General features: G+C 38.5%; 1 protein-coding gene and 1 pseudogene across 1 annotated transcript in view; one reads left to right on the top strand and one right to left on the bottom strand.

Annotated features, from left to right (window-relative positions):
• The window catches only part of ADAM10 (ADAM metallopeptidase domain 10), a 157,205-nt gene extending 135,518 nt beyond the window's left edge, over positions 1-21,687 (bottom strand). Inside the window, exon 1 of the mRNA XM_027851769.1 lies at positions 21,396-21,687. Coding sequence (XP_027707570.1) covers positions 21,396-21,450 — 55 coding nt within the window. The 5' untranslated portion in view covers positions 21,451-21,687. The remainder of the gene's footprint in view (positions 1-21,395) is intronic.
• Positions 1,442-2,011, top strand: LOC114035559 (annotated as a pseudogene).
• Positions 21,688-25,288: the final 3,601 nt, after the last annotated feature.

The following is a 25,288-nucleotide window of genomic DNA, read 5'->3' as shown; positions in this document are numbered from 1 at the left end:
CCTGCTTTGTTTCTTTCATATTCTGCTTCAAGAAATCTGCTTAATTTCTCTAGTCTTTATTTCCTAATTATATCCCAGACTATCTATAGAATAAATCTTCATTCCACTAAACTTTTCCCTCAACAATTTAAGCACAAGTGTTACAGTGCTTTTAGCTCACCTAAATAATTAAGTTCTATTATACAGGTCAGAGAAGAAAACACAGAACATTTTTCCAAATCAGAGCTTACTTTTAAGTCGTTCCCTGATTAAAAAAACTTTTCTTTTTTCTCAGTTTCAATGTAACTTTCACAGTTTTATTCCTGTTTTTCCTTAAAACAAATTCTATAAAGTAGATACCTCAAAACTCACTAAAACATTTTACCATTTATGAAAACATTCAAATAATAACTTGGAAATTCACCGCAGAGAAATTAGATTTCAGTCACAAATTTGGTCTCTAATTAGCTTACAATAACATAAATTTCTGTCCTTTTAGCTTGGTCAGAGTTAAAAAGGCAGACAGAGAGAGAGAGAGAGAGAGATTTTTCCTCTAAATATTCCTCACAAAAATATATTCTTCTTCCTTTGGCTAAACAGGCCACAGGAAGACATTAACGACATTTACAAAAATATGGACAATACAGTAAAACCCAGACACAGATGTACTTACTAGAAAAGTTTTTCCTTACCTCCCAGTGAAAGTTTAATCAAAAAGGCAGTGTGATTCATTTGGAATAACAAAAGGTCCAGAATATCAAGGGAACAAATGAAAAGAAATGCAGGGGAAGGTGGCCTAGCCATTCCAGATCTTAAATTGTATTATAAAGCAGCAATTATCAAAACTGTTTGGTACTGGCTAAGAAATAGAGTGGTGGATCAATGGAATAAGTTAAGCATGCAAGACACAGTAGTCAATGACTATAGTGATCTATTATTTGATAAACCCAAAGACCCCAGCTTCTGGGATAAGAACTCAATCTTTGACAAAAACTGCTGGGAAAACTGTTAAAGAGTATGGCTGAAACTAGGCATAGACCAAAATCTCACACTATATAACCAAAATAAAGTCAAAATGGGTTCATGATTTAGATATAAAATCTGATACTATAAGCAAACTGGGAGAGCAAGGAATAGTTTATCTGTCAGATTTATGGAGAACAGAAGAATTCATGACCAAATAGGAGATAGAGAACATTACGAAATGCAAAATGGATAAATTTGATTACATTAAATTGAAAAGTTTTTGCACAGAGTGGACACGTAGACCTGGGGTCTGGTGAAGCGATTGAGTGTGGTCAAGGAAAGTCGCGAGGCTGAGAGGAAGGATCTCAGAGGAGCTGGTGGCAGCGTCTGGATCTAGGACGTTTTATTCTGGAAGAAACTGAGCTTGGTGTTTCCAAGATCAATTTAGGTGAAAGAAACTTTCAAAAGTAGCCAACTGCCAAATTATTATCTGAAGATGAACCCCTCAGGACACCATCATGGGATGAGCCATATGAGCAGTAATAGCACTATGCCCCCCCACCATCATTCATCCCCTACAGCCTCTCATGGTCATGGGGGAAGAGGAGACATGATGATGATGCCTACGACCTTCTATTTTGGCTATAAGAATGTGGAATTGCTGTTTTCTGGATTAGTGATCAATACACCTGGGGAAGTGGCTGGGGCATTTGTGGCTATCTTTTTGTTAGCAAATGTTCTATGAAGTCCTCAAGATAGCCCGAGAGAGCTTGCTGCGTAAATCCCAGGTCAGTATTCACTACAACTCCATGCCAGTTCCAGGGCCAAATGGAACCATCCTTATGGAAACACACAAAACTGTTGGCAACAGATGCTGAGTTTCCCTCACCTTCTGCAGACAGTGTTGCATATCTTCCAAGTGGTCATCAGCTACTTTCTCATGCTTATCTTTATGACCTACAATGGGTACCTCAGCATCGCAGTGACAGCAGGGACTGGCACAGGAAACTTTCTCTTCAGCTGGAAGAAGGCAGTGGTAGTAGACATCACAGAGCACTGCCATTAATGGCACACTCCAGGATGTGACCTTATTTACCACAATGGGAAGTAGCTGGAGACTAGGGGAGCTGATTTCGAGTCCTCTCATTGCCCCTACATGGCCTCTTGCCTTCCAACACTTACACAGACAACAAATCAAGGAGGTTTACATACTAACCTCCAACCTGGATGGTGCCCTCCCCAAATTGTTTTCTGCTACTAGGCCGAGATCTTCAGTTCCCCTGATAATCAAGCCTTTTGTTCCAATGATTTCTTGATCATTTACTTCCCTTTTTAATCTGTTTTTTTTTTTAATAACAATTGTGGATTGGAGGTCATTTTGGTGTCAGAGGCAGAGGTTGTGGGAAACTCCTTCCCACCATATAACACTAGAACATATCTCCCAGTTGTTGGACTGAGTGAGTGGGATAATGGTGTGCCTTTGCCAAGCTGTGAAGTGATACATGGCAACCTGAGAATCTGAAGGATTTGAGTTGAATAACAGTGCTATAGCATAACGTGTTCCCTTGCATAGCAACAGTCCAGGTCAGAAGCTTCTGCCACCATTTACTTTTTTGTTATCTCACCAATCACACAATTGACAATCAACTTAATAGGAAATATTTTCAAATAAAATCACTGGCACCTTTTCAAAAAAAAAAAAAGAAAAGAAAAGTTTTTGCACAAACAAAGCCAATGCAACCAAGGTTAGAAGGAAAGTAGAAAATTGGGAAAAGAAGTTTTACAACCAGTCTCTCTGATAAGGGCCTCATTTCTAAAATATAAAGAGAATTAAGTCAAATTTATAAGAATACAAATCATTCCCCAATTGATAAATGGTCAAAGGATATAAACAGGCAGTTCTCAGAGGAAGAAATTAAAGCCATCTATAGTCACATGAAAAAATGCTTCAATCATTACTGATTAGAAAAATCAAAACAACTCTCAAGTACCACATCACACCTACCAGACTGGTTAACATGACAAAACAGGAAAATGATAAATGTTGAAGAAGATGTGGGAAAACTGGAATACTAATGCATTGCTGGTGGAGTTGTGAAATGATCCAACCATTTTGGAGAGCAGTTTGGAACTCTGCCCAAAGGGCTATAAAACTATGCATGCTCTTTGACCCAGCAATAGCACTTGTAGGGCTGTATCCCAAAGAGATCATACAAATGGGAAAAGGACCCACATGTACAAAAATATTTATAGCAGCTTTTTTTGTGGTTGCAAAGAATTGGAAATTGAGAGGATGCCCATCAACTGGGGAATGGGTGAACAAGTTGTGGTATATGAATATAATGGAATACTACTGTGCTATAAGAAATGATGAGCAGGCTGACTTCAGAAAAACCTGGAGAGACTTGTATGGTCTGATGCTGAGAGAAGTGAGCAGAACCAGGAGAACGTTGTACACAGCAACAGACATGTTGTGTGATGACTAATATTGATAGACTTAACCCTTCTCAGCAATACAAGGATCTAAGACATCTCCAAAGGTCTCATGATGGAAAATGCTATCCACACCCAGAGAAAGAACTATAGACTTTGAATGCAGATCGAAGCATATTATTTGCTATTTTTTTTCTTCTGTTGTGTTTTGTTTCCTCTTTCTTGTGGTTCTTCCTATTGGTTCTAATTCTTACTTACAACATCACTAATGTGAAAATATGTTTAATAGGAATGTATATGTATTGCCTATATCAGATTGCGTGCCATCCTGGGGACGGAAGTGGGGAGGGAGGGGGAGAAAAATTTAAAACTCAAAAGCTTATGGAAGTGATTGTTGATAAATCAAAATAAATTAATTTTTAAAAGAAGTCAGCGTGCACAATTTTCTAAAAGCAATGCCAAAACCTTTCATTTGACAAACAGGAGTGGGCCCATTAAGGAGCAGAGGGCATGACCCTTTAGACAGGACATCCCAGCAAAACCAAATTCATTTGGTAGGAGCAGGGTTCTTCAGTGGACAATTTCAATTTCTCTAATAATCCAAAGTGCCAAATTTAGGCGAGAATAATTTATCAGATGAATCCTTGCAGTTTTAGACCAAATTTCAAACAATTTAATAGTTCACTTTTTTGTCATTCTGGGTTGAGTTGAGAATTTGCACTGGTCCTAAAACACGAAAAAAGGTGCTTGTTTTTTTTTGGGAGGGGAAGGGGTGTTCCCTTCAAATGCTACTACCAGATCCCATAATTCCCTTAAAGGAACTTCCTGCAGGTGCCTCCCTAAGGTAGGGGCTCATTCCCTTCCCTACTAATGTAGGTATTCACCTTGGCTTGGAAGAATTTGAGATTGAAGTTCAGAGGGAGTCCAACCTCTTGGACAGTCCTCCATGGAGAAGTCCCTCAGTGTATTCTAGGGAATTCTTCTAAGAAGCTGTCTTGGGAGCCAGGGTCCCTCTCTCAACCCCCTGGCTGGCTCACTGTCACTAGTGAAATGGATAAGGACTGAGGCAATTAAATTCAAACATATCAGTTAATTAGCAAGGCATGCAGTTGTATAACAAATCAGATCCAATAATCCTCAGGAGGCACAAGGATACCAAATAACAGATAACAAAACTTTCTTATACTCAATAACGAGGAACAAATCAAATAATATAATCTTGAACAACAAGGGCATGTCTTCTTTCTGACTGGCCAAAGCATGACAAAAACCAGAGGATACTAACCACAAACTGTACCAGAACATTTTGTAGTAACTCTGAAATCATATGAGCAAAGCTTTTATAGGAATATATAATTTTAAGTCACAAAATGGATGCTGTTCACAAGATGGAACTTGTTTGGTTCTTTCAGAATGCAGGGCTGGTTCAATATTAAGAAAACTATAAAGTAATTTTCATGTCAATAACAAACCCAACAAAAATCATGTAATTTCAATAAATGGAGAAAAGAGCTTTTGACAATATATAACATTCATTCCGGTTAAAAACACTAGGAAGCACAAGGATAAAGGAAATTTCTTTCAAATAAGTAGTACTTATCTAAAAACAAGAGCAAGTCTCATCTATAATGGGGATAAGCTAGAAGCTTTTCCAATAAAATCAGGGGTTAAGTAAGGATATCTATTATCACCATAACTATTCAACACTGTACTAGAAACGCTAGCTGTAAGAATAAGAGAAGGAAAAAAATGAATGAGCATAGACAAAGAGGGAACACAACTATTACTTTCTGGAAATGACACAATAAAATCAAAACAATTAACAAATTCAGCAAAGTTGCAAGATATACAATAAACCCACGGAAACCATAAGCATTTCTCTATCTTACCAACAAAATCCAGCAGGAAGAGAAAGAGAAACTCCATATAGGACAACTACAGAAAATATAAAATAGTTGGTAATACACCTGCCAAAAAGTATACCAACATTATATGAACACAATTACAAAATTCTGCTCATACAAATAAAGTCAGATCTAGACAACTGGAGAAGTATTAATTGCTCATGGATAGGCTGAGCCAATATAATAAAAATAATACTATCTTAATTAATTTATTCAGTGCCATGCCCAAACTACCAAAGAATTACTTTATAGAGCTAGAAAAAATAATAACAAAATTCATCTGGAGGCAGTTAAGTGGAGCAGTGTAGAGCACTAGGCCTGAGGTCAGGAAGACCTCAATTCAAATCCAGCCCCAGACACTTAGTAGATATGTGACTTCTCTTCCCTGAACTAGCTTGACTGTAAAATGGGGATAATAATAGCACCCACCTCGCAGAGTTATGAGGATCAAATGAGATGATATCTGTAAAAGCACTCAGCAAAATGCCTGGTATGTAATGTAGGCTATGTGAATTTTTATTCCCTCTCTACCTCCCACTTCGAGGAACAAAAGGTCAAGAATAGGGAACTGATGGAGGGAAAAAAAAAAAAGGAAAGAAAGGGGACCTATCCATACCAGATTTCTAATTTTATTACAAAGATTTATTTGTCAAAACAACACTTATTAGGTAAGAAATAAAAAAGTTGATCAATAGAACAGATTAGCCACACAACAATACATGGAAGCAAATGAGCCTGGTAACCATTTTTTGATAAAAAAGCAAAGATCCTAGCTACTGAGGCAAGAACTCGGTATAAACTAGTATCTCACACTGCATTCCCACGATAAGCTCAAAATCAGTACATGATTTAGATACAAATGGTGACATAATAAGCAAATCAGTAGAACGTGGCAGAAATTACAGGTCAGATATATAGGTATGGGAAGTGTTCATAATCAAACAAAAAGCATGGACACTATATTTTAAGCAATCATACTGAAAATTGCCTAGACATATTAGAAACATTGAGACGATAAAATGAAGAGAAAAAAAATCCATTATTTACCTCCTGAAAAGTCCCAGAAATGTCATAGTCCAGAATTCCCACATCAAAGAAAAAAAAAAACTCAAAACAATCAGAAATAAACAATTCTAGTATCAAGGAACTACACATGGGATCACAAAAGACCTGGAAGCTTCTACTAAAAACCATAGGAGACATAAGAATTTAGTTTCCAAAATATATAGGCTTACAACCAAGAATAACATCCTATGAAGCTGAGTATAATCCTACATGGGGGAAAAAACTGACTTCTATGCAATAGAGGACTTTCAAATATCTCTGATGAAAAGAGCAGAGTTGGTGAAGCCAAAATGGTGAAGAAAAGGCAGGGACTCACCTGAGCTATACTCAAAACTCCTCAGATCAACTTTAAATAATGCTTCAAAAACAAATTCTGGAGTGGCAGAACCAACAAATGGTTGGGTTGAAAAAACTTCCCAGCCCAAGACAACTTAGGAAGTAAGCAGGAAAGGTCTATTGTACCAGGGGGAGAGTAGAGTGCAGTCCAGATCCCAGCAAATCAGAAGCAGGCCTTGGGAGCAAATGAACAAGGCTCTCAAGCACAGAGACAGTAAGGGAATCAGATAACGGGTCAGAAAGAGAAAGAGGTCTCTTTGCCGACAGTGGGGGCAGGACTCCGTTGCTTTGCCCATACTGGGATCCGGGCTGCAGTCCTGGGTGCAGTCCCAAAGTAAGGAGCCCTAAGTACACCAGAACTTGCCATCACAGTGAAGTGGGGACCCTCCTCACAGTTCCAGACCAGAAAAGAGTACTTGTGATTGATTGCTTATAGACCAGAGCACAGGCCAGGAGAGGAATAAACACATCTCTCCTTAGATCTTACCACCGTGGAAGAACTGAAAACTTGCAAGTCCCCAGAAGTATCTCTGAACACAGCTACACAAAACCCCTGAAGCTTGAGAAAGAGCCCTATCCACTCTGGAAGCAGAATCCCACTTTAGCAAAGAGTCAAGAAATAATCTGGAAAAATGAGCAAACAAGAGGAAAAAATTCTGACATAGCAAGTTATTATGGTGACAAGGAAGATTAAAACACACTCTCAGAAGAAGACAACAAAGTCAAAACTCCTACATCCAAAAAGCTTCCACGAAAAATACAAATTAGTCTCAGGTCATGAAAGAGCTCAAAATGGATTTTAAAAATCAAACAAGAGAGGTAGAAAAAAATTGGGACAAGAAATGAGAATGATGCAAGAAAATCATGAAAAAGAGTCAACAGCTTGGTAAAGGAGGTACAAAAAAAAAAATTGAAGAAAATAGTAACTTAAAAAATAGAATAGGCCAAATGGTAAAAGAGACAGAAAAATCCAATGAGAAGAATGCCTTGACTGTATCCCAAAGAGATCATAAAAATGGGAAAAGGACCCACATGTACAAAAATATTTATAGCAGCTCTTTCTGTGGTGGCAAAGAATTGGAAATTGAGGGGAAGCCCATCAATTATGGAATGGCTGAACAAATTATGGTACATGAATGTAACGGAATACTATTGTGCTATAAGAAATGATGAGCAGGCAGACTTCAGGAAAACCTGGAAATACTTATATGGACTAATGCTGAGTGAAGTGAGCAGAACCAGGAGAACACTGTACACAGTAACAGTCACAATGTGCAATGACTAATGTTGATAGACTTAGCCCTTCTCAGCAATGCAAGGATCTAAGACATCTCCAGAGGCCTCATGATGGAAAATGCTATCCACATCCAAAGAAAGAACTCTGGAGTTTGAATGCAGATCAAAGCATACTATTTGCTATTTGGGGAGGGGAGGAGGGGGCTCGGCAATGGGGTTAAGTGACTTGTCCAGGGTCACACAGCTAATAAGTGTTATGTGTCTGGGGCCAGATCTGAACTCAGGTCCTCCTGAATACAGGGCTGGTGCTCTATCCATTGCGCCACCTAACCGCCCTATTTGCTATATTTTTCCTTCTGTTTTGTCTTGTTTCCTCTTTCTGGTGGTTCCTCCTATTGATTCTAATTCTTCCTTACAACATCACTAATGTGAAAATATGTTTACTAGGAATATATACATATAGCCTATATCAGATTGTGCACTGTCTTGAGGAGGGAAGGGGGTAGGGGGAGAAAAATTTAAAACTCCAAAGCTTATGGAAGTGATTGTTGATAAATCAAAATAAAAAAGAAATGAGCAAAATATAATAAAAAGACAATTCTGCCTAAATTAATTTACTTATTCAGTGCCATACCAATCAAATTACCAAAAAATTATTTTATAGAGCTAGAAAAACTAACAAAATTCATTTGGAAGAACAAAAGTCCAGAATATCAAGGGAATTAATGAAAAGAAATACAGAGGAAAATGGCCTAGCCATTAGGGGCAGCTAGGTGGCGTAGTGGATAGAGCACTGGCCCTGGATTCAGGAGGACCTGAATTCAAATTTCGCCTCAGACACATAACACTCACTAGCTGTGTGACCCTGGGCAAGTCACTTAATCCCACTGCCTAACCAAAAAAAAAAAAGAAAAGAAAAGAAAAGAAAATGGCCTAGCCATTCCAGATGTTAAATTGTATTATAAAGCAGCAATCATCAAAACTGCTTGGTATTGGCTAAGAAATAGAATGGTGGATCAGTGGAATAGGTAAGGTACACAAGACATAGTAGTCAATGACTATAGTAATCTACTGTTTGATAAACCCAAAGACCCCAGCTTCTGGGATAAGAACTCAATCTTTGACAAACACTGCTGGGAAAACTGTAAAAGAGTATGGCTGAAACTAGGCATAGACCAAAATCTCACACCATATACCAAAATAAAGTCAAAATGGGTTCATGATTTAGATATAAAGGCTGATACTATAGGCAAACTGGGAGAGCAAGGAAGAGTTTATCTGTCAGATTTATGGAGAACAGAAGAATTCATGACAAAACAGGAGATAGAGAACATTACGAAAAGCAAAATGGATCAATTTGATTACATTAAATTGAAAAATTTTTGCACAAAGCCAATGCAACCAAGATTAGGAGGGAAGCAGAAAACTGGGAAAGAAGTTTTACAACCAGTCTCTGATAAGGGCCTCATTTCTAAAATAAATAGAGAATTAAGTCAAATTTATAAAAATCAAGTCATCCTCCAATTGATAAAGGGTCAAAGGATAGGAACACAGTAGTTTTCAGATAAAGAAATTAAAGCTATCTACAGTCATATGAAAAAATGCTCTAAATAATTACTGTTAGAGAAATGCAAATCAAAACAACTCTGACATACCACATCACATCTATCAGATTGGCAAACATAACAAAACAGGAAAATGACAAATGCTGGAGAAGATGTGGGAAAATTGAAACACTAATGCATTCCTGGTGGAATTGTAAACCAATCCAACCAATCTGAAGAATAATTTGGAACTATGCCCAAAGGGCTATAAAACTGGGCATGCTCTTTGACCCAGCAATAGCACTTCTAGGGCTGTATCCCAAAGAGATCATACAAATGGGAAAAGGACCTACATGCAAAAATATTTACAGCAGCTCTTTTTGTGGTGGCAAAGAATTGGAAATTGAGAGGATGCCCATCAATTGGGGAATGGGTGAACAAGTTGTGGTATATGAATGTAATGGAATACTATTGTGCTAAGAAATGATGAGCAGGCAGACTTCAGGAAAACCTAGAAAGACTTGAATGAACTGATGCTGAGTGAAGTGAGCAGAACCAGGAGAACATTGTACACAGTAACAGCCACACTGTGTGATAACTAACTCAGAATCTCTTCTTAGCAATGCAAGGATCCAAGACACCTCCAAAGGACTCATGATGGAAAATGCTATCTATATGCAGGAAAAGAACCATGGAGTCTGAATGCAGATCAAAGCCTATTATTTACTCTCTCTCTTTTTTTTCCCCTTTTTTTGTTTGTTTCTTCCTTCTCGTGGTTTCTCCCATTGGTTCTAATTTTTCTTTACAACATGACTAATGTGAAAATAGGTTCAATATGAAAGCATGTGTAGAGCCCATATCAAATTGCATGCTGTCTTGCAGTGAAGGGAGGGGAGAGATGGGGAGAAAATCTGGAACTCAAAATATTATTGTGTGGGACAGAGACCACTTATCCAAATTTGAATCAGAGTCTTGACAAGAATTTGCAAAAAGGAAAGCTGCTTTATTGGCTTTCTCAAGAAAGGCCACCCGTGTCACCCAAAATAGCATCAGCCAGAGAGTGCAAGAGTGCTTTGTTCAAAATAGGTTTATACAGATCCTAGCGCAATAGCCCACCCTAAGCCCCTTCCCGTTGGCCCATTGGCTGAGCCTCAGGGGCACAATCTATTCACATAAATCTTCCCTAGTAATGAAGAAAACAAAGGAGTACAGAAATCGCAGCATGTTCCCCTTTTCAGGGCCCCATGGTTTCGACAGTCTTCTACACAAAGTCATACACCTAGAGGATGAGATAAACAAGAAACACTATAGTTCAGGAATTTCTGCTCACACAACTAAAGAAGAGATGGGGGTCACGTCCTGAGGGCTCTTCACTGGTGCTGGTACGCATGTACCACTCATTATGGAAGTGAATGTTGAAAACTCAAAATAAGTAAATAAATTGGGGGGGAGGGGGGAAGAAATGATGAGCAAGATGGTCTCAGAAAAATCTGGAAAGACTTACATGAACTGATGCAAAGTGAAGTGAGCAGAACCATGAGAACATTGTACACGTTAACAGCAATACTGTAAGATGATCAACTGTGAATGACTTAGCTATTTTCAGCAATACAATGATCCAAGACAATTCTGAAGGACTTATGAAAAATGCTATCCATACCCAGAAAAAGAACTGATACAATCTGAATATTGATTAAAACACTTTCTTTCTTTTTTTTCTTGGGTTTTTCTTTTTGGTCTGTATTATCTTTTATTACATGAATAATGTGGAAATATGTTTTATATGACTACACATATATAATTTATATCAAATTACTTGCCTTCTCAATGGGGGGGATGGGAAGGAAGGAGAGAATTTGGAATTCGAAATATTAAAAATTAATGTTAGAAATTGTTTTTACATGTAACTAGGGAAAAATAAAATACTAAATAAAGAAAAGCAGGAAAAAAAAGAAAAGAACAGAGTTAAATACAAACCCAAGAATCCACAGAAATCTAGAAAGATAAACTTACTTTAGAACACAAATGTCTTCAAAGGGTATTGAGGGAGCTATATAAGAAAAATTCAAAGAGGATGGGGGAGAGACAGTTCTGTTCCGATTATGAATAAGAAAAAGATAAGGGCAAACATGGAGGAAGGGGTAGGGAGTGTGGGCATCAGATGAACTTCAGTCTTACTGGAAACACAAAGTAGGGGTCAACCACATCAAACATATTTTGGGGTAGAAGAAATACATCAAACTCAACAGAGAAACAGGCAAAGATTGGAGGGGAGGAAGGGGGAAAAGAACAGAATAGTCACAAGCAAAACAAACTTCTTCCTGATCAGAAGATAGGATTAAAAGGGATAGGAGGAAAGGAGAAAAGGACTACAATATAAGGAAGTACTTTAGATTGCCTCTTAGACAATTGGGGAAAGGCTGAACTAATTGTACCTCAATCTAACGGAATATTATTGCACTATGAGACATGACAAAGAGACAATTTTAGAGTATCCTGAGTAGCATGAACTGATGTAAAGTCAAATGAACAAGTTATACAAAGGACCACAACATTGTAAATAAATATAACTACTAATGATGAGGGGCAGCTAGGTGGTGCAGTGGATAGAGCTCTAGCCTTGGAGTCGGGAGGACCCAAGTTCAGATCCAATCTCAGACACACAACACATGACACTTACTAGCTGTGTGACCCTGGGCAAGTCACTTAACTCCAACTGCTTGACAAAAAGCAAAAAAAAAAAAAAAAAAAAAAGAAAGAAAGAAAAGAAAAAACAATGATGAAAAAGCTAACCAATCATGATTCTAGAGGACATATGATGAAGCATGTTACCCCACCACCAGACAGAGTTCATGGACAGAAGGTGCAGAGATGTATTTTTTGGACATGGACACTGTATGGATTAATTTTGCTTGACTACACTTACCCGTGGTTATGGAGTTGGGGTATTAATAGATATGGATAATAAGGCAGTGGCAGTAGTGATGCTCCTCCCTGCCAAAAAGAGGCCACAAACATTTTTTAAATGCACAGAAGAAGAAAACTCAGAAGGAAGCACATACAAATAGGACAGTTCTGTAAATAATGTGTAGAATTATATGCATTTTTTGGAAGCAAATGGTATGACATGGAGATTCAGTTTCATAATCTTCATAGCTTCTGCTGTGAATATAATTATGCTATTTTTTGGTGGGTCAAGTTCAGAATAAAATTATTTCAAATTTTTAAGAAAAGATTACTGCTAATAGAAGATGGCAGAAATAATATGCATTTATTAAGGTAGCTACTATGTGTCAGTCATTGTACTAAGTAATAGGAATATCCAAAAAAAGGCATTAAAAAAAAAGTTCCTGCTTTCAAGGAGCTCACAATCTAATGGGGGAGACAATATTCAAACAAATACATTCAAACAAGATATAGACAGGATAAATGAAGATAACCAGCAGATGGAAGGCACTAGTATTAAGGGGGACAGGGAAAACCAAGAAATAGAAGGTGGGATTTAAACTGAGACTTAAAAGAACACATAAGGAAAAGAGAAGGGAGTCTTCCAGGCATGGAAAACAGTCCATGAGAATGCAGGAATGGGGAAATAGAGTCTTGTGTGAGAACAGTCAAAAAAAGCCAAAGTCACTGAATCAAAGAGTAGCCGTAAGGGAGAGAGTATATGTAGGGGAGATAAGGCATACAAAGACTGGAAAGGTAGGAAGGGGTCAGTTTATGAAGGGCTTCAAGATCAAAACAGAGGACTTTATTGATCCTGGAGGTGGTGGAATTTGCTAAATGGGGGGGTGGGGATGAGGGTTGTGACATAACTACACTTGCACATTAGGAAGATCATTTTGACAGCTAAGAGGAAAATGCTCTAGAGTAGGGAGAGACTTGAGGCAGGCTACTACAACAGATGATGAAGTGATGGTGGCTTGCAAGAGGTGATGAGGATCTTTAACAGAGTGGACAGTGTCAAGGAAGAGAAAGGGGCAGAAAGTCCTTGGAAAGTTTGGAAAGGGACAGGTTATTAAAGGCTTTAAAATCTCTTGGTAGAACAGATTGGATATAAAGGGTGAGAGAATAAGGAACAGAGAATAATAGCTAAGTGGTAAGCCTGGTGACTGGGAGAATGGAAATGGCCATTCCTCTAGGAAATTTAGGAAGAGGGTAGAATTTGGGAAAAAAGATAATGAGTTCAGTTTTGGACATTCTGAGTTTAAGACATCTAAAGGACTTCCAGTTCCATCTGTCCAATAAGCTGAGACATTTATTTTATGGAGATACAAGACTGGAGATTAGGAGAGGGTTGGATAAAGAGATCTGAGGATTATCTGTATAGAGATGATAATTGAATCTATAGGACCTGAGATCACCAAAGTGTTACTGGAGAAGAGGGTCCCAAGACATAGAAATGATAAATTAAATATAATACCACTAATAGTTTTACCCAGAAAATATCCAAGAATAGACTGTAGTTTATAGCTTTATCATCTACCCATTTTACAACCATAAAGATCTCCAACCACTTCTTGACAGAGGAGCTACTTTTAATTTTTCAAAATTTTATAATCCCTGCTAGAGATAAGTAGCATGCTGAGAATGTCCTCAGCATTTCAGCTAACTAGATTGCAAATCATCTTTCTCTCCTCCCCAGAAGCCACAAGGAAAAGAAGACACAGTAGCAATAATATACCACTGCCAGACGTACAAGACTCCCAGACTTACATAGTAGAATGACCAATGGATTTTAATTGGGAAGGCAAAAATGTGAATCCCAGCTCTCCTATTAATTGCCATTATGCTATTAGGCAAGTCATCTGAATTCTGAGGGCCTCAGTTTCCTCATCTATTATATGAGAAGGCTGGTTCAGATGACCTATAAGGTCCCTTTCCACATGCAAATGCTATGATGCTACAACTTCATTCCATTATAATGGCAAACAAATGAAATATGAAAGGATTATTATTTCTCTTTCTTTAGGGGAAAAAAAAATAACATAACACTAAATGCCCCTCACATGATTTTTTAAAGTAAATCAGTAGCACAAAAGCAAAAAGAAAAAAGATTCCCTGCTATTGCTTTGGAAGACATTATAAAAATATCTAGAGGCTACTTTAACTGCACAACATTATCAACCCCAATCCTTTCCCAAACTTCAAACAGCAACTACATTGTCTACTAACAGTAGACTAGTAGTTAGGCTAAGATAAGAACCTCATGTACAATTATTTGTAAAACTACACATCCTTGAAGAGATAGGAAATAAGCAGAAGGTACTTGATAGGGAAAAAAGCCAAAAATAAGTTCAAAGCAGAAAGTTTTTAAAAGTTGAAATCATTGAGGTAAGAAGCAAATATATATAGGCAACAACTATTTTTGAATATAACTAAAGATTCTGAGTCACTTTGCTAAAGAATGTTCACTTAAATTATAAAATAAATGCTAATGTCAGATCATCTTAAAGAAATTTAGAATCTGCAACCTTCACGATCTTAAAATATAACAATGGCCACTAGCTATTCAGAATGCTACTTAATAATAGTAATAATAATAGCTAACATTCACTATATGTCAGGCACTGTGCTAAATGCTATTATTATCTCATTTGACAATCCTAACAAAAACTCTGAGAGGTAGGTGCTATCCTTATCTCCATTTCACAGATGAGGAAACTAAGGTAAACAGAGGTTAAGTGACTTGCCCAGGGTCACACTATTAGTAATCCTCTAAGGCAGAATTTAAATTCAAGCAGTGCTCCATCCTCTGTGCCACCTAGCTACCTGACTGCTTATTATCCCCCCTAATTCATACTACTTCCTCCCTCTCCACCCCCCCACACATACACAGAAAAGAATACATCAAATAGAGGCTCCTTATCTCTGGAAATGGGGATAGTGACTGAACTGTGGTGTCACTAGTATAGGTAACTCTCAGTGAAAGAAACTCCATCTACCAATGCTGATGAGGACCTTCTCTACACCTTACAATGTTAAAAGTGTTGCCTAGCCAGTACAGTCCTGTGAGAGGTGAGACTTGAACCTAGGTCTTGCTGACTTAGAAGACAGCTCTCTAGCCATTATACTACTCTGCCCCTTTCAGGGGTAGAAATAGCCTGAAATAAATAAACGCTCTTTACAATCGAGTTTGATAACCAGGTTACCTCTGTCAGCTGTTGAAAGGAAGCCAGGTCTATCCCCTTCAATTCCTCCAGCAAACTGAATTAAGTGTGGAACAATCGGTCTTAAAGATCAGAACTTGCTTAAGACCAAAAACTGCTGCAAAGCCCATAGAACAAAAATTAAAAACAATGCAGTCTTTAGAATAAGTTAAGTACCAAAGCAAAACACAGAGCTGAGTTTCTAAACATAGAGGCAGACAACTTTTAAACACTAATTTTATATATGAAATCAGCAGACCAAAACATCATCATATCAATTAACCATTGCCCCTAAAACTTTAGATGCTTCAGATATCCAAGCAAATAAAGATTCTTTCAAATATTAATAACTTCATTATTATGTTTACATTAAATATGCTCAATATCAATAATATTCCAAATAGTAATACCAAATTAATATTTCCAAAATATAGGCCTGACTGTGTAATTCCCTAACTCAAAAATCTTTAGTGACTTCTTATTCTCTCTCTAGGATAAAAAACAGACTCCTCAACTTAGTATTTAAAGTCCTCCAAAACCTGGCTTCAAACTAACTTTCCATACTATTCTCCTTTATAAATTCTATGGTGTAACCAAATAGGCCTAATAACTGGCCCCCAAACTCAGCTTTCAATCAACCCTATTCCTGCCTTGGCTCACCCTCCTCATCTTTGTCTCTCAGAATCCCCAACCAACTTCCTTTAAAGCTCAGCTCAAGTACTACTTCCTGCTCCACCATTCATGATCCCCAGTTCCTAGTGCCTTCCTTCTCTTACTCTTGTGTAATATATATATGTATATATCTTATATATGTACATGTTATAGAAACCCAGAAGAATGTATGCTCCTTGAGAGTAGAGTCTTTTATTTTTTGCATTTGTACCTAATAAATAGTAGGCATTTAATAAGATGTTGAATTGCCTTAAGGACTCTATAAATCACAAAAATGTCTATGTATAAAATGATTCCATACAAAATTCCCAAAATTCTTCTTGACTATATTGCTAATCAGAATAAGCCCAAGTAATTTTTATGGTAGTAGCAGACAAAAGAGAACAAAAGATGCAAATATAGGTTTGTTCAGTCAAAGGAGTCCTCTGGAATCTGTCAGCCTGAGGACAGCCACAAAGGCTATCTAAGCTTCAGAAAGATTAAGCTTTATGATACCATAAGCTTCTTTCTCTCTTTCTCCCAAAGAAATCCAGGGGCTGAGGGTGGGGGCAGAAGAATTGCTAATTATTACTTAGTGAGATAAACCTACACGCATAGTAGAAATGATCCTTGGTTTTCAAAGACTATGCCAGTACAGTAAAAGCTCTGGCACATCCAACTAAACTATAACAGACTCCATGCCTGTAGTAGTGAGAGGAACTAACAATAACCAGACTGGTTGCAGGATAATAAATCTGCCCCACACTCCAAAATCCCCTTCCCATAAGAACTGGTAATTAAACAAAATATAAAGCTGATCACAGACAATAAAAAGGATAATTTTGATTACATAAAGTTGAAAAGCTTTTGCACAAGCAAAATCAGTTCAGTGAGAACTAGAAGAAAAATAGTAATGGGAGAGGAGTCTTCACAACAAATTTCTGAGATAAAGGTCTGATATCTAAGAAATGAAGAGAACTGATAAAAACATAAAAACAAGTGGCATTTCCCAATAAATAAGTGGTCAAAGGATGGAACAAGCACATTTCAAATGAAGAAAACGCAAGCTATCAACAATTAAAAATATAACAAATCACAACAAAAATTAAAACAACTCACATCTCATACCCATCTAATTGGGAAAGATGACCAAAACAGGAAAACAAGAACTTTTTGAAGAGCTGCGCACAGACAGGCACACTAATAACGCTTGTTGGTGGAGCTGTGAATTGGTTCAGCTATTCTAAAAAGCAATTTGGAAACATATTCAAGTAATAACTACACTCTATACATCCTTTGACATGGTGATAACACTATCAGACATATACCCCAAAGAAGTCAAAGACAAAAGGAAAGTACTCATTATTTTCATAATATTTATAGCAGCACTTTTTGTAAGCAAAAACAACCAGAAACAAAGTGGGAGCCCATAAATTTGGGAACGGCTGAGCAAATTCTGGTACAATGAAAAGGAGATATTATAGTACTCTAAGAAATGACCAATTTAGAGAAAACTGGCAGGATTCACAGAACTTGATGCAGAGTAAAGTGAGCAGAGGGAGCTGCTACATGACCCAATGAATAGAGCACTGAGGTCAGGAAGACCCCAGACACTATTTCTATGACTCTGGGGAACTCACTTAATCCACTGGAGAAGGAAATGGCAAACTACTAAAATATCTTTGCCAAGAAAACTCCATGGACAATATTGGTGCACTATGGTCTACAGAGTCAGGAAGAATCAGACAGGACTCAACAATAAAATGAGCAGAAGAATCACAATGAGCACAATAATGTAAAGAAACTGTGAAAGTCTTCAGTATGCTGATCAATTCAGTTATCAATCAGAACTTTCTGAGAAGACTGATGAGGAGCAGCCTTTCAATTCTTGGCAGAAAGGTGAAGCAGAGATACAGAATAACACATACATTTTCAATGACAATGTGTTGATTTGTTTTGCTTAACTTTATTTGCTTTGTCAATTATATTTGTTAGAAGATGGGAGAGTTAGTGGGTGGCTAGGGGTACAGACGCAAGAAAAGAAAGAAAAGAGCATTAACAGAACATTTTAAAATACACAAGAAAGAACAGAAGTTCAGAAGGGGAAACAAATAGGAAACAAATTATGTTAATTTAACATATACTTTAAAAAACTGTATGTGTTTTTCATATACAATCCTTTTCTCATCTGTGTATTGAAATATTCACATTAATATTTACATTCATAATTTTTAAAGAATTTTAATTTTAAAATTTTTTAAAAAGTCCTCTCACTACCCCTTAATATGCAAAAGTTATCCTACTAATTTTTAGAAGATGAAATCAGAGATCCTTGGAATGTTGAAATAATTATCATTTTCAAAGCACTTTTCCTGTAGGATTCTCTTCCTCCTCTCCCTAAATAGATTAGGAAACCTGGGCTCAGTGATTAAGTGACCCACACCCCAAGTCACACAACCGGGAAGTGTCCAATTTACTTGTCAAATCTCAGTTCATTCCAAATGAAGCACTTTTTCCACTAACTAAACTAACAAATTCTGATTTCTTAAAAAAAATTATTAAAATAAGATATTAATGTGTTAAATAGGTTAATATACACTTTTAGAGTTTTATTAGCTAGGATAAGAAACTGGAAAAATACTATTATTTTAAAATGTCACAGAAGAATATTCTAATAATAGTAACTAGCATTTATTTAACACCTCAGCTTTACAAATATTATCCCTTCTGATTCTCTTAACAACCCTGGGAAGTAGGTGCTATTATCTCCATATACAGCTGAGGAAACTGAGGCAAACCAAGGTTAAATGACTTGCCAGGGTCACACAGTAAGTGCCAGAGGGCAGATTTTAATTCAAGTTATTTCTGACTCCAAGACTCCAAGCTGTACCACCAAGCAACTTAAGAAGTATTATTTCTAAAAGTATACTTCTACAAAGCATTATTTGCCCAAGAACGATTAACTTGATGACAATTTTAAAGTGAAAAGTACCAACATTTGGAGAATTTGGGGAATATGGGTAAAACTGTCAGTTTAAAAGAAACCTCAAAGACTAAACACCTAAATTAACAGCTGAAGAAAGAACAAGTGAGGTCACTAAGACTGAAATTACATGATACTTCTTTAAAGTCAGGATTTTACTTCTGATGATCATAATTTAATATAACTGCCCTTTTCCCATCCAACACCCTATATGTATCAAACTCCATGTTCTCACACATGGTTTTTATTTTTCTTTTTGAAAAATGGAATTTTTGTTATATAGCATACGTAGTACTAACTTATCAAGTGCTTCAGAGTACCCTACATGTTGAATTAAATAATTCCTACAACCTCCCCAAAAATACAAATTGTGAAAATTAACAGAAAAGATGTGACTTGCCTAGAATCATAGTGGAATCGCAACTCTGGAGCAGGAAGGAATCTTAGAAACCTCGTATTTCATGAAATACTTTTAATACTAACAAGTTAAATTTCATAACATCAGACGTAGTTCTTACACTCAATATTCAAAACAAAATTTAAACTGAAATTCATAATTTTCCCTAAAATCCTAGTTCTGAAAATTAACACAGAATTTTAAAAATTCTAGCCTCTAAAAATACCTTCCCAATCCAAGTTTAAAATAGGTCCTTTCGATTCTTGGATAAGTTTGAGCACTGTTACTTATGTAGCAATAAGTCTCCACTGACTAAAAGCATAAGCAAGATGTTTGAAGCAACATGCCAGATAATTTCCTGTATCACTGTCAACTCTATTAAACCAAAGCATTTATGAAAAAAAAGTCCCAACGATCTAATGTTTGTAAACACACTTTGCAAAAGATTTAACAAGGGAGAGGAAAAGTTGCCCAAAGAGTCCTTTACACACAAACACCAAGGCTGACAAAAATCAGTTTCATACCCATCTAAACCATAATAGTTTAGTGTTCCTAAAAGTACAGCTCTAGTTTGGAAAGGGAAAAACGGTCTGTAACTTCTTTGACAAGCTATTAACAACGGTGATGTATTTCAACGTCTATCTTCCTACTCCACCCTAAGAGTTTTGGGAAACTGTGATCCACAATCACGACTAGGGAAAAAGTTACTCAAGTTGTGTCACATCCAAAGGCCCTCCCTCTAGAACTGCGCAAGAATTTTGGTTCGAGGAAACTGAGAAATCTTCTAACATAAAACAGCAGCTTTACAAACTTCACTCCAACCCAGACCCCTTGCCCTCAGCCAGAGAAGCTGACCAAATAATAAACAAGATCCTTTAGGTCCCAGCGTGTACTAGGGTTGTTCGGTCAATGCTTCTCTATTTGAAGTCTCCTAGGGACTAAGATTGTTCTCCCACACCACAGCGGGTCACCAACTAGAACCTCAAGGCTACTCAACGTCAAAAAAAAAGGGGGGGGGGGAGTGGGAAGGGGCAAGAAATGGCAGTTGGTTACTTTGCTCCCAAAGTGCGGCCTCCAGGCACAATGAGCTGGGTCTGGACCTCGGCGCCAAGTCCAGAACAATACGAGAGGCCAGGCAAACAGCTGAACTTCCCACCAGTCTCCGCGGCCCGCGGCCGCCGGCGGGGCGGACTCCCAAACCGCCAGCCAGAGACATCACACACAGCTCCAAGGTTGGGGAAGAGGGGAAAGAGTGAAACAAGAGGAAAGCAGGGCGAGAGCGCGGTGGGGGCAGTGCTCCTGGCCCTCCCCAGGAGGGGGTCTCTCGAGGGTTTCCCTCCCTCGGGTCCCCCTCCAGACGAGGAGGCAGAAGAGGCAAAGGCAAGTGCCGCCCCCACCACCCGCCAGCCCCCTCACTCTCCCGGTGGGATCCCGATCCGCACGGGCTGAACGCCCCACCTCCACCCCGACACACCCGAGAGAGGACCGGGGTGGGGGGGCGGGAGAGACGCCCCCCCCGGACCGCCTCCTCTTTCACGGGGACTCGGCTGGGCGCCCGCGCTCCCCTCGCCGCCTCGGCCGCAGGAGGCGGAGAGGACGGAGGGGGCCGCGCCGGCCCGCCCCGGACGGGAGGTAGCCCGCGGACTCCGGGCGCGAGGGACAATGGGGAGGGGGAGGGCTGCGCGCAGGAGGAGCGCCGCCGGAGCCCCCGGCCCGCGGGCCCGGAGCCCCCCGGCGCCGACCGTGCCTCACCTCCGAGCCCCGCCGCCCAGGAGAGAAGCAGAATTAACACTCTCAGCAACACCATCTTCCGCCGCCGCTGCCTCCGCCGCCGCCGCTAGCCCAGGCCCCGCCGCCGCCTCCTCACGGGTTAACAACAGCACATTGATCCGGAGGGAGAAACTGAAGGGGCTTGGTCCGGAACCTCCGCGGGAACCCGGGACCCTCCCCCGGCCGCTGGAGCCGCCAAGCACCTCCTCCTTGCTCTACTTCAGCGGCCGGCAGCGCTCCCAGCACCTCCAAAACAGGGATCTCCCTCCCCCCCCACTTCCTTGTTTCCTTCCTTCTCCGTTTTCCTTCCCTCCCTCCCTTTTTCCCTCCTCTGCTTCCCTCCTCTACCCCCTCCCCCCAGCCCTCGACCTCCGCCTCCTTCCTCACCACGTGACGCGCGGGCGTCCAACGGGCACCACGGGGCCGCACCCGTCCCTCCCCCCTCTCCGCTGCCCCGCGTGACGCGCGCTCCCTCTTTGACTACACCGACCACCGCCGCGGTTTCCTATTCCCCAACCCTAAACCAGGTTCTCGCTCGCCGGCGTAGCCCCTCCCTAGAGAGGCGGGGTCTCGGCTGGCCCCTCCTCCGACCCGCGGGAGCAGCTGGTTCGGAACGGCGCACGCTGCGAAAGAGTGCCCTCCTCCGCATTAAAGCCACAGAGGCCTCCCGACTTCATTTTATTTTTTTAAAGAAAATATTCATACTTGGTTAAAATGAGACAGTAGTGAATGCGGTATGGACCGCTTCCCACTTCCCGACTGTGACGTAGACGTATTTTTTTGTTGCTTAGATTTTCTTGATAGAGTGTGCTCCATACATTTATTTCTCACAGTATCCCTTCCCCAACACTTCCCAGAGAGCTATCCTTATAATAAAGAATAAAAAAAGAAAAAGTTCTGCAAAACTAAACATTTTTTTTAAATCTGATTTTATATGCACACCTATGGGTCTGCAAAGTTCTGCAAAGTAGGAGCTAATAATGCCTTCTGCCATATCTCCTTCGGGGCCAAGTTTGTTCTTTATAATTTTACAATATTCAGTTTTCCATTTTTTGGTGGTTGCTGTATTTCCCATTTACATCGTGGTAGTCATTATGCATATTATTTTCCTAGACCTGCTTACTTCACTTTTCATCCATTCTTGTATGTCTTTTCATGCTTCTCTGCAGTCATCCTGCTCCTGGTTTCCCACAGAGCAGTAATATCTGATTACATTAATGTTGTAGTAACAATAATAATAACTATATAATGATTGCAAAGCGCTTTACAAATATTGCCTCATCCTCCCAACAAACATGAGAGGTAGATCCTATTATTATCCCCATTATACAGACGATGAAACAGGTAAGCAAGAATTGAGGACTCGCAATTCTCACAATTGGTGTCTAACGCAGGATTTAAATTCTTGTCATATCCTCACTCCAAGTCCAGCATTCTACCCACTACGCCACCTAGCTGCCTGTTGTGTACCACAACTTTTACCATCCCCCAATAGATGGACATCTACTTTCTTGTCAATTCTCTGCTACCACAAAAAGTGCTGCTGTAAATATTTTGGTATATATTGAGCCTTTATTTTTGTCAGTGACTTCCTAGGACTATATTCCTAGCAATTGAATACTTGGATAAAGAGTATGAATATTTTAGCCACTGTTTCTATAAAATCCAAATTGCTTTCTATAACAGTTGCACCAATTCACATCTGCATCAGTAACACATTAGTATGCCTGTCTTTCCACACCCTCTTTAGTACAGTATTGACTATTCTCATCTTTTGTAACCTTTGCCAGTTTACTGGTTGTTAGGTGAAACTTCAAGGTTATTTCAATATCTTTAACACAGCAATTTTTCTTTTGAGAACTGTTTGTTCCTGTCCTTTCACCACTTTTCTATTGGGGAATGGCTTTTGGTTTTACATATTTTAGTCTGTATAACTCAAATATCAAAGCATTATCAGACATGTTTAGTGCCAACATCTTTTCCCAGTCATTGCCCTCCTAGTTGCAATAATTTTGTTTGTACAAAAAGTTTTTTTAATTTCACGTAATCAAAATTATCTGTTTTGTCTTTTGTAATTGCTTCTTTCCCTTGTTTGGTTAAAAATTCATTCCTTACCCATAGCTGTGAAAGGTATATGATCTACTCTAATTTTTTTAATGGTATAATCTTTAATATTCAGGTCACATATCCATTTTTAATTTATTGTGGAACATGGTGTAAGATGTTGGTCTAAATCAGACTGTCTTCCAGTTTTCACGGCACTTCTTATCATATAGGAAGCTCTCTCCTAACTAGTTGATGTTTTATGGCTTATCAAACAGTGTTATTGAGGTCAATTATTTCTGATTATTTTTTCTCTAGTTTGTTCCACTCATCTGCTTTTCTATTTTTTAAACATCACAACATGGTTCCAATGATTTTGCTTTATAATGCAGTTTGAGGTTTGAAAGTTTTCATCCCTTTTCATTCCTATATTTTATTCATTATTTCCTTTGATATTCTAAATTTGTTCTTCCTCCAAATGGATTTTGTTATTTATGTTATCCATTTAATAGTTTTATTGCCATAGTATTAAAATTATAAATTAATTTTGGCACCAATATTGTACTGTTAAATAACTTGTATAGCCACAACCAGAAACACAAAAACAGTCCTCCATATGTCCATAAAATTCAGAGTAAACCCCAAGTCAGACACAAATACAAAGTCCTTCCAACAGTAGAACTACCTCAATTGGAAGTCAAGAGACACATAATGTCCAAGCATGGTTTTGTGTGCCATAAAAGAAGCAAAGGCAGTGAAAATAAGTTTGCATCCCAGTTTAGGTCCTTCAAGATCTTCAACCCAGAAGGCCTTTTTTTTTGCATTAGTCCCTCACATTCTATGCATAGGTTGCAACTCCCAAAACAGGAATTTCCTTATCTCTACTCCCTTCATTCCTCAAAACTCTGAAATTTGGTGCACTTTTTAGATAGTTTCTCAATAGAAAAATATGTAATCTAAAATATTTTGTAACCTAAAACTTCTTTCTTGTACCTGTTTGAGTAATCATTCTTCTATTTTGCTTGAAGCAGTTGAATTTGAGAAGAGTATTATTATTACATTATTATTATTAACAGTAAATTGTCATTCGTACAGGTCATTTAACCACAACAGGTGAAAAGTTTAAAATATCTTATTTTAAACTGAATAAAATCTAATCAAAGTCATGTAAATGTAATTCAAATTTTCTGGCCAAGAAACTGATCATTTATTATTTTATTTTTTAAGAAACCCAAAACTAATTGAAAATTTCTAATCAAAGGTGAATGGTACTATAATGTTAGACTAAGCTGTAGAGAATGAGCCATAAGTACCAAGATATGATGAACATTTTTTACCATGGGAAAGGATCCAATCCTTAAAGCACAGCTGCCCTTTGGATTTGATATGGGAATTCTGCTATTGGCAGGTCACCAGCTTTATATTGTTCTCTTAGTCATTATTTTCATCAGATAGTATTTTTTAAGAAAAAAAAGCATTTTGTAACATGTTTGCTGCATGTTTTCACTACCAACAGTCACAATTGTTTAGGAAAGTAACAACCTCCCACAGTACACAATGTTCTCAAGTTCCTTAATTGTAAAGTAATTGCTTCAGATGACCTCCAGGGCCTCTTATAATTCCTTGTTCTATTCTTTGAGTCTATCTAAATCAGAGGTTCTTAACCTATGGGCAGCTTTAAGGTAGTGCCTGATAACGTGGATGGGATAAAAACTACATTTATATTTTCACTAACATCTAAGTGACATTTACGTTTTTCTTCACTTGTAAAGTTTTTTAAAAATTCTTTTCAGATGGGGTCCATAGACTTCACCAGATAATCAAAGAAAGGC

The sequence above is a fragment of the Vombatus ursinus genome, unplaced genomic scaffold (genome assembly GCF_900497805.2).
Source record: "Vombatus ursinus unplaced genomic scaffold, bare-nosed wombat genome assembly UNPS02009205.1, whole genome shotgun sequence".
In the NCBI taxonomy this organism is placed as follows: domain Eukaryota; kingdom Metazoa; phylum Chordata; class Mammalia; order Diprotodontia; family Vombatidae; genus Vombatus; species Vombatus ursinus.
The sequence above is the reverse complement of the archived record's forward strand: the minus strand, read 5'-3'. Positions and strand labels throughout refer to the sequence as shown.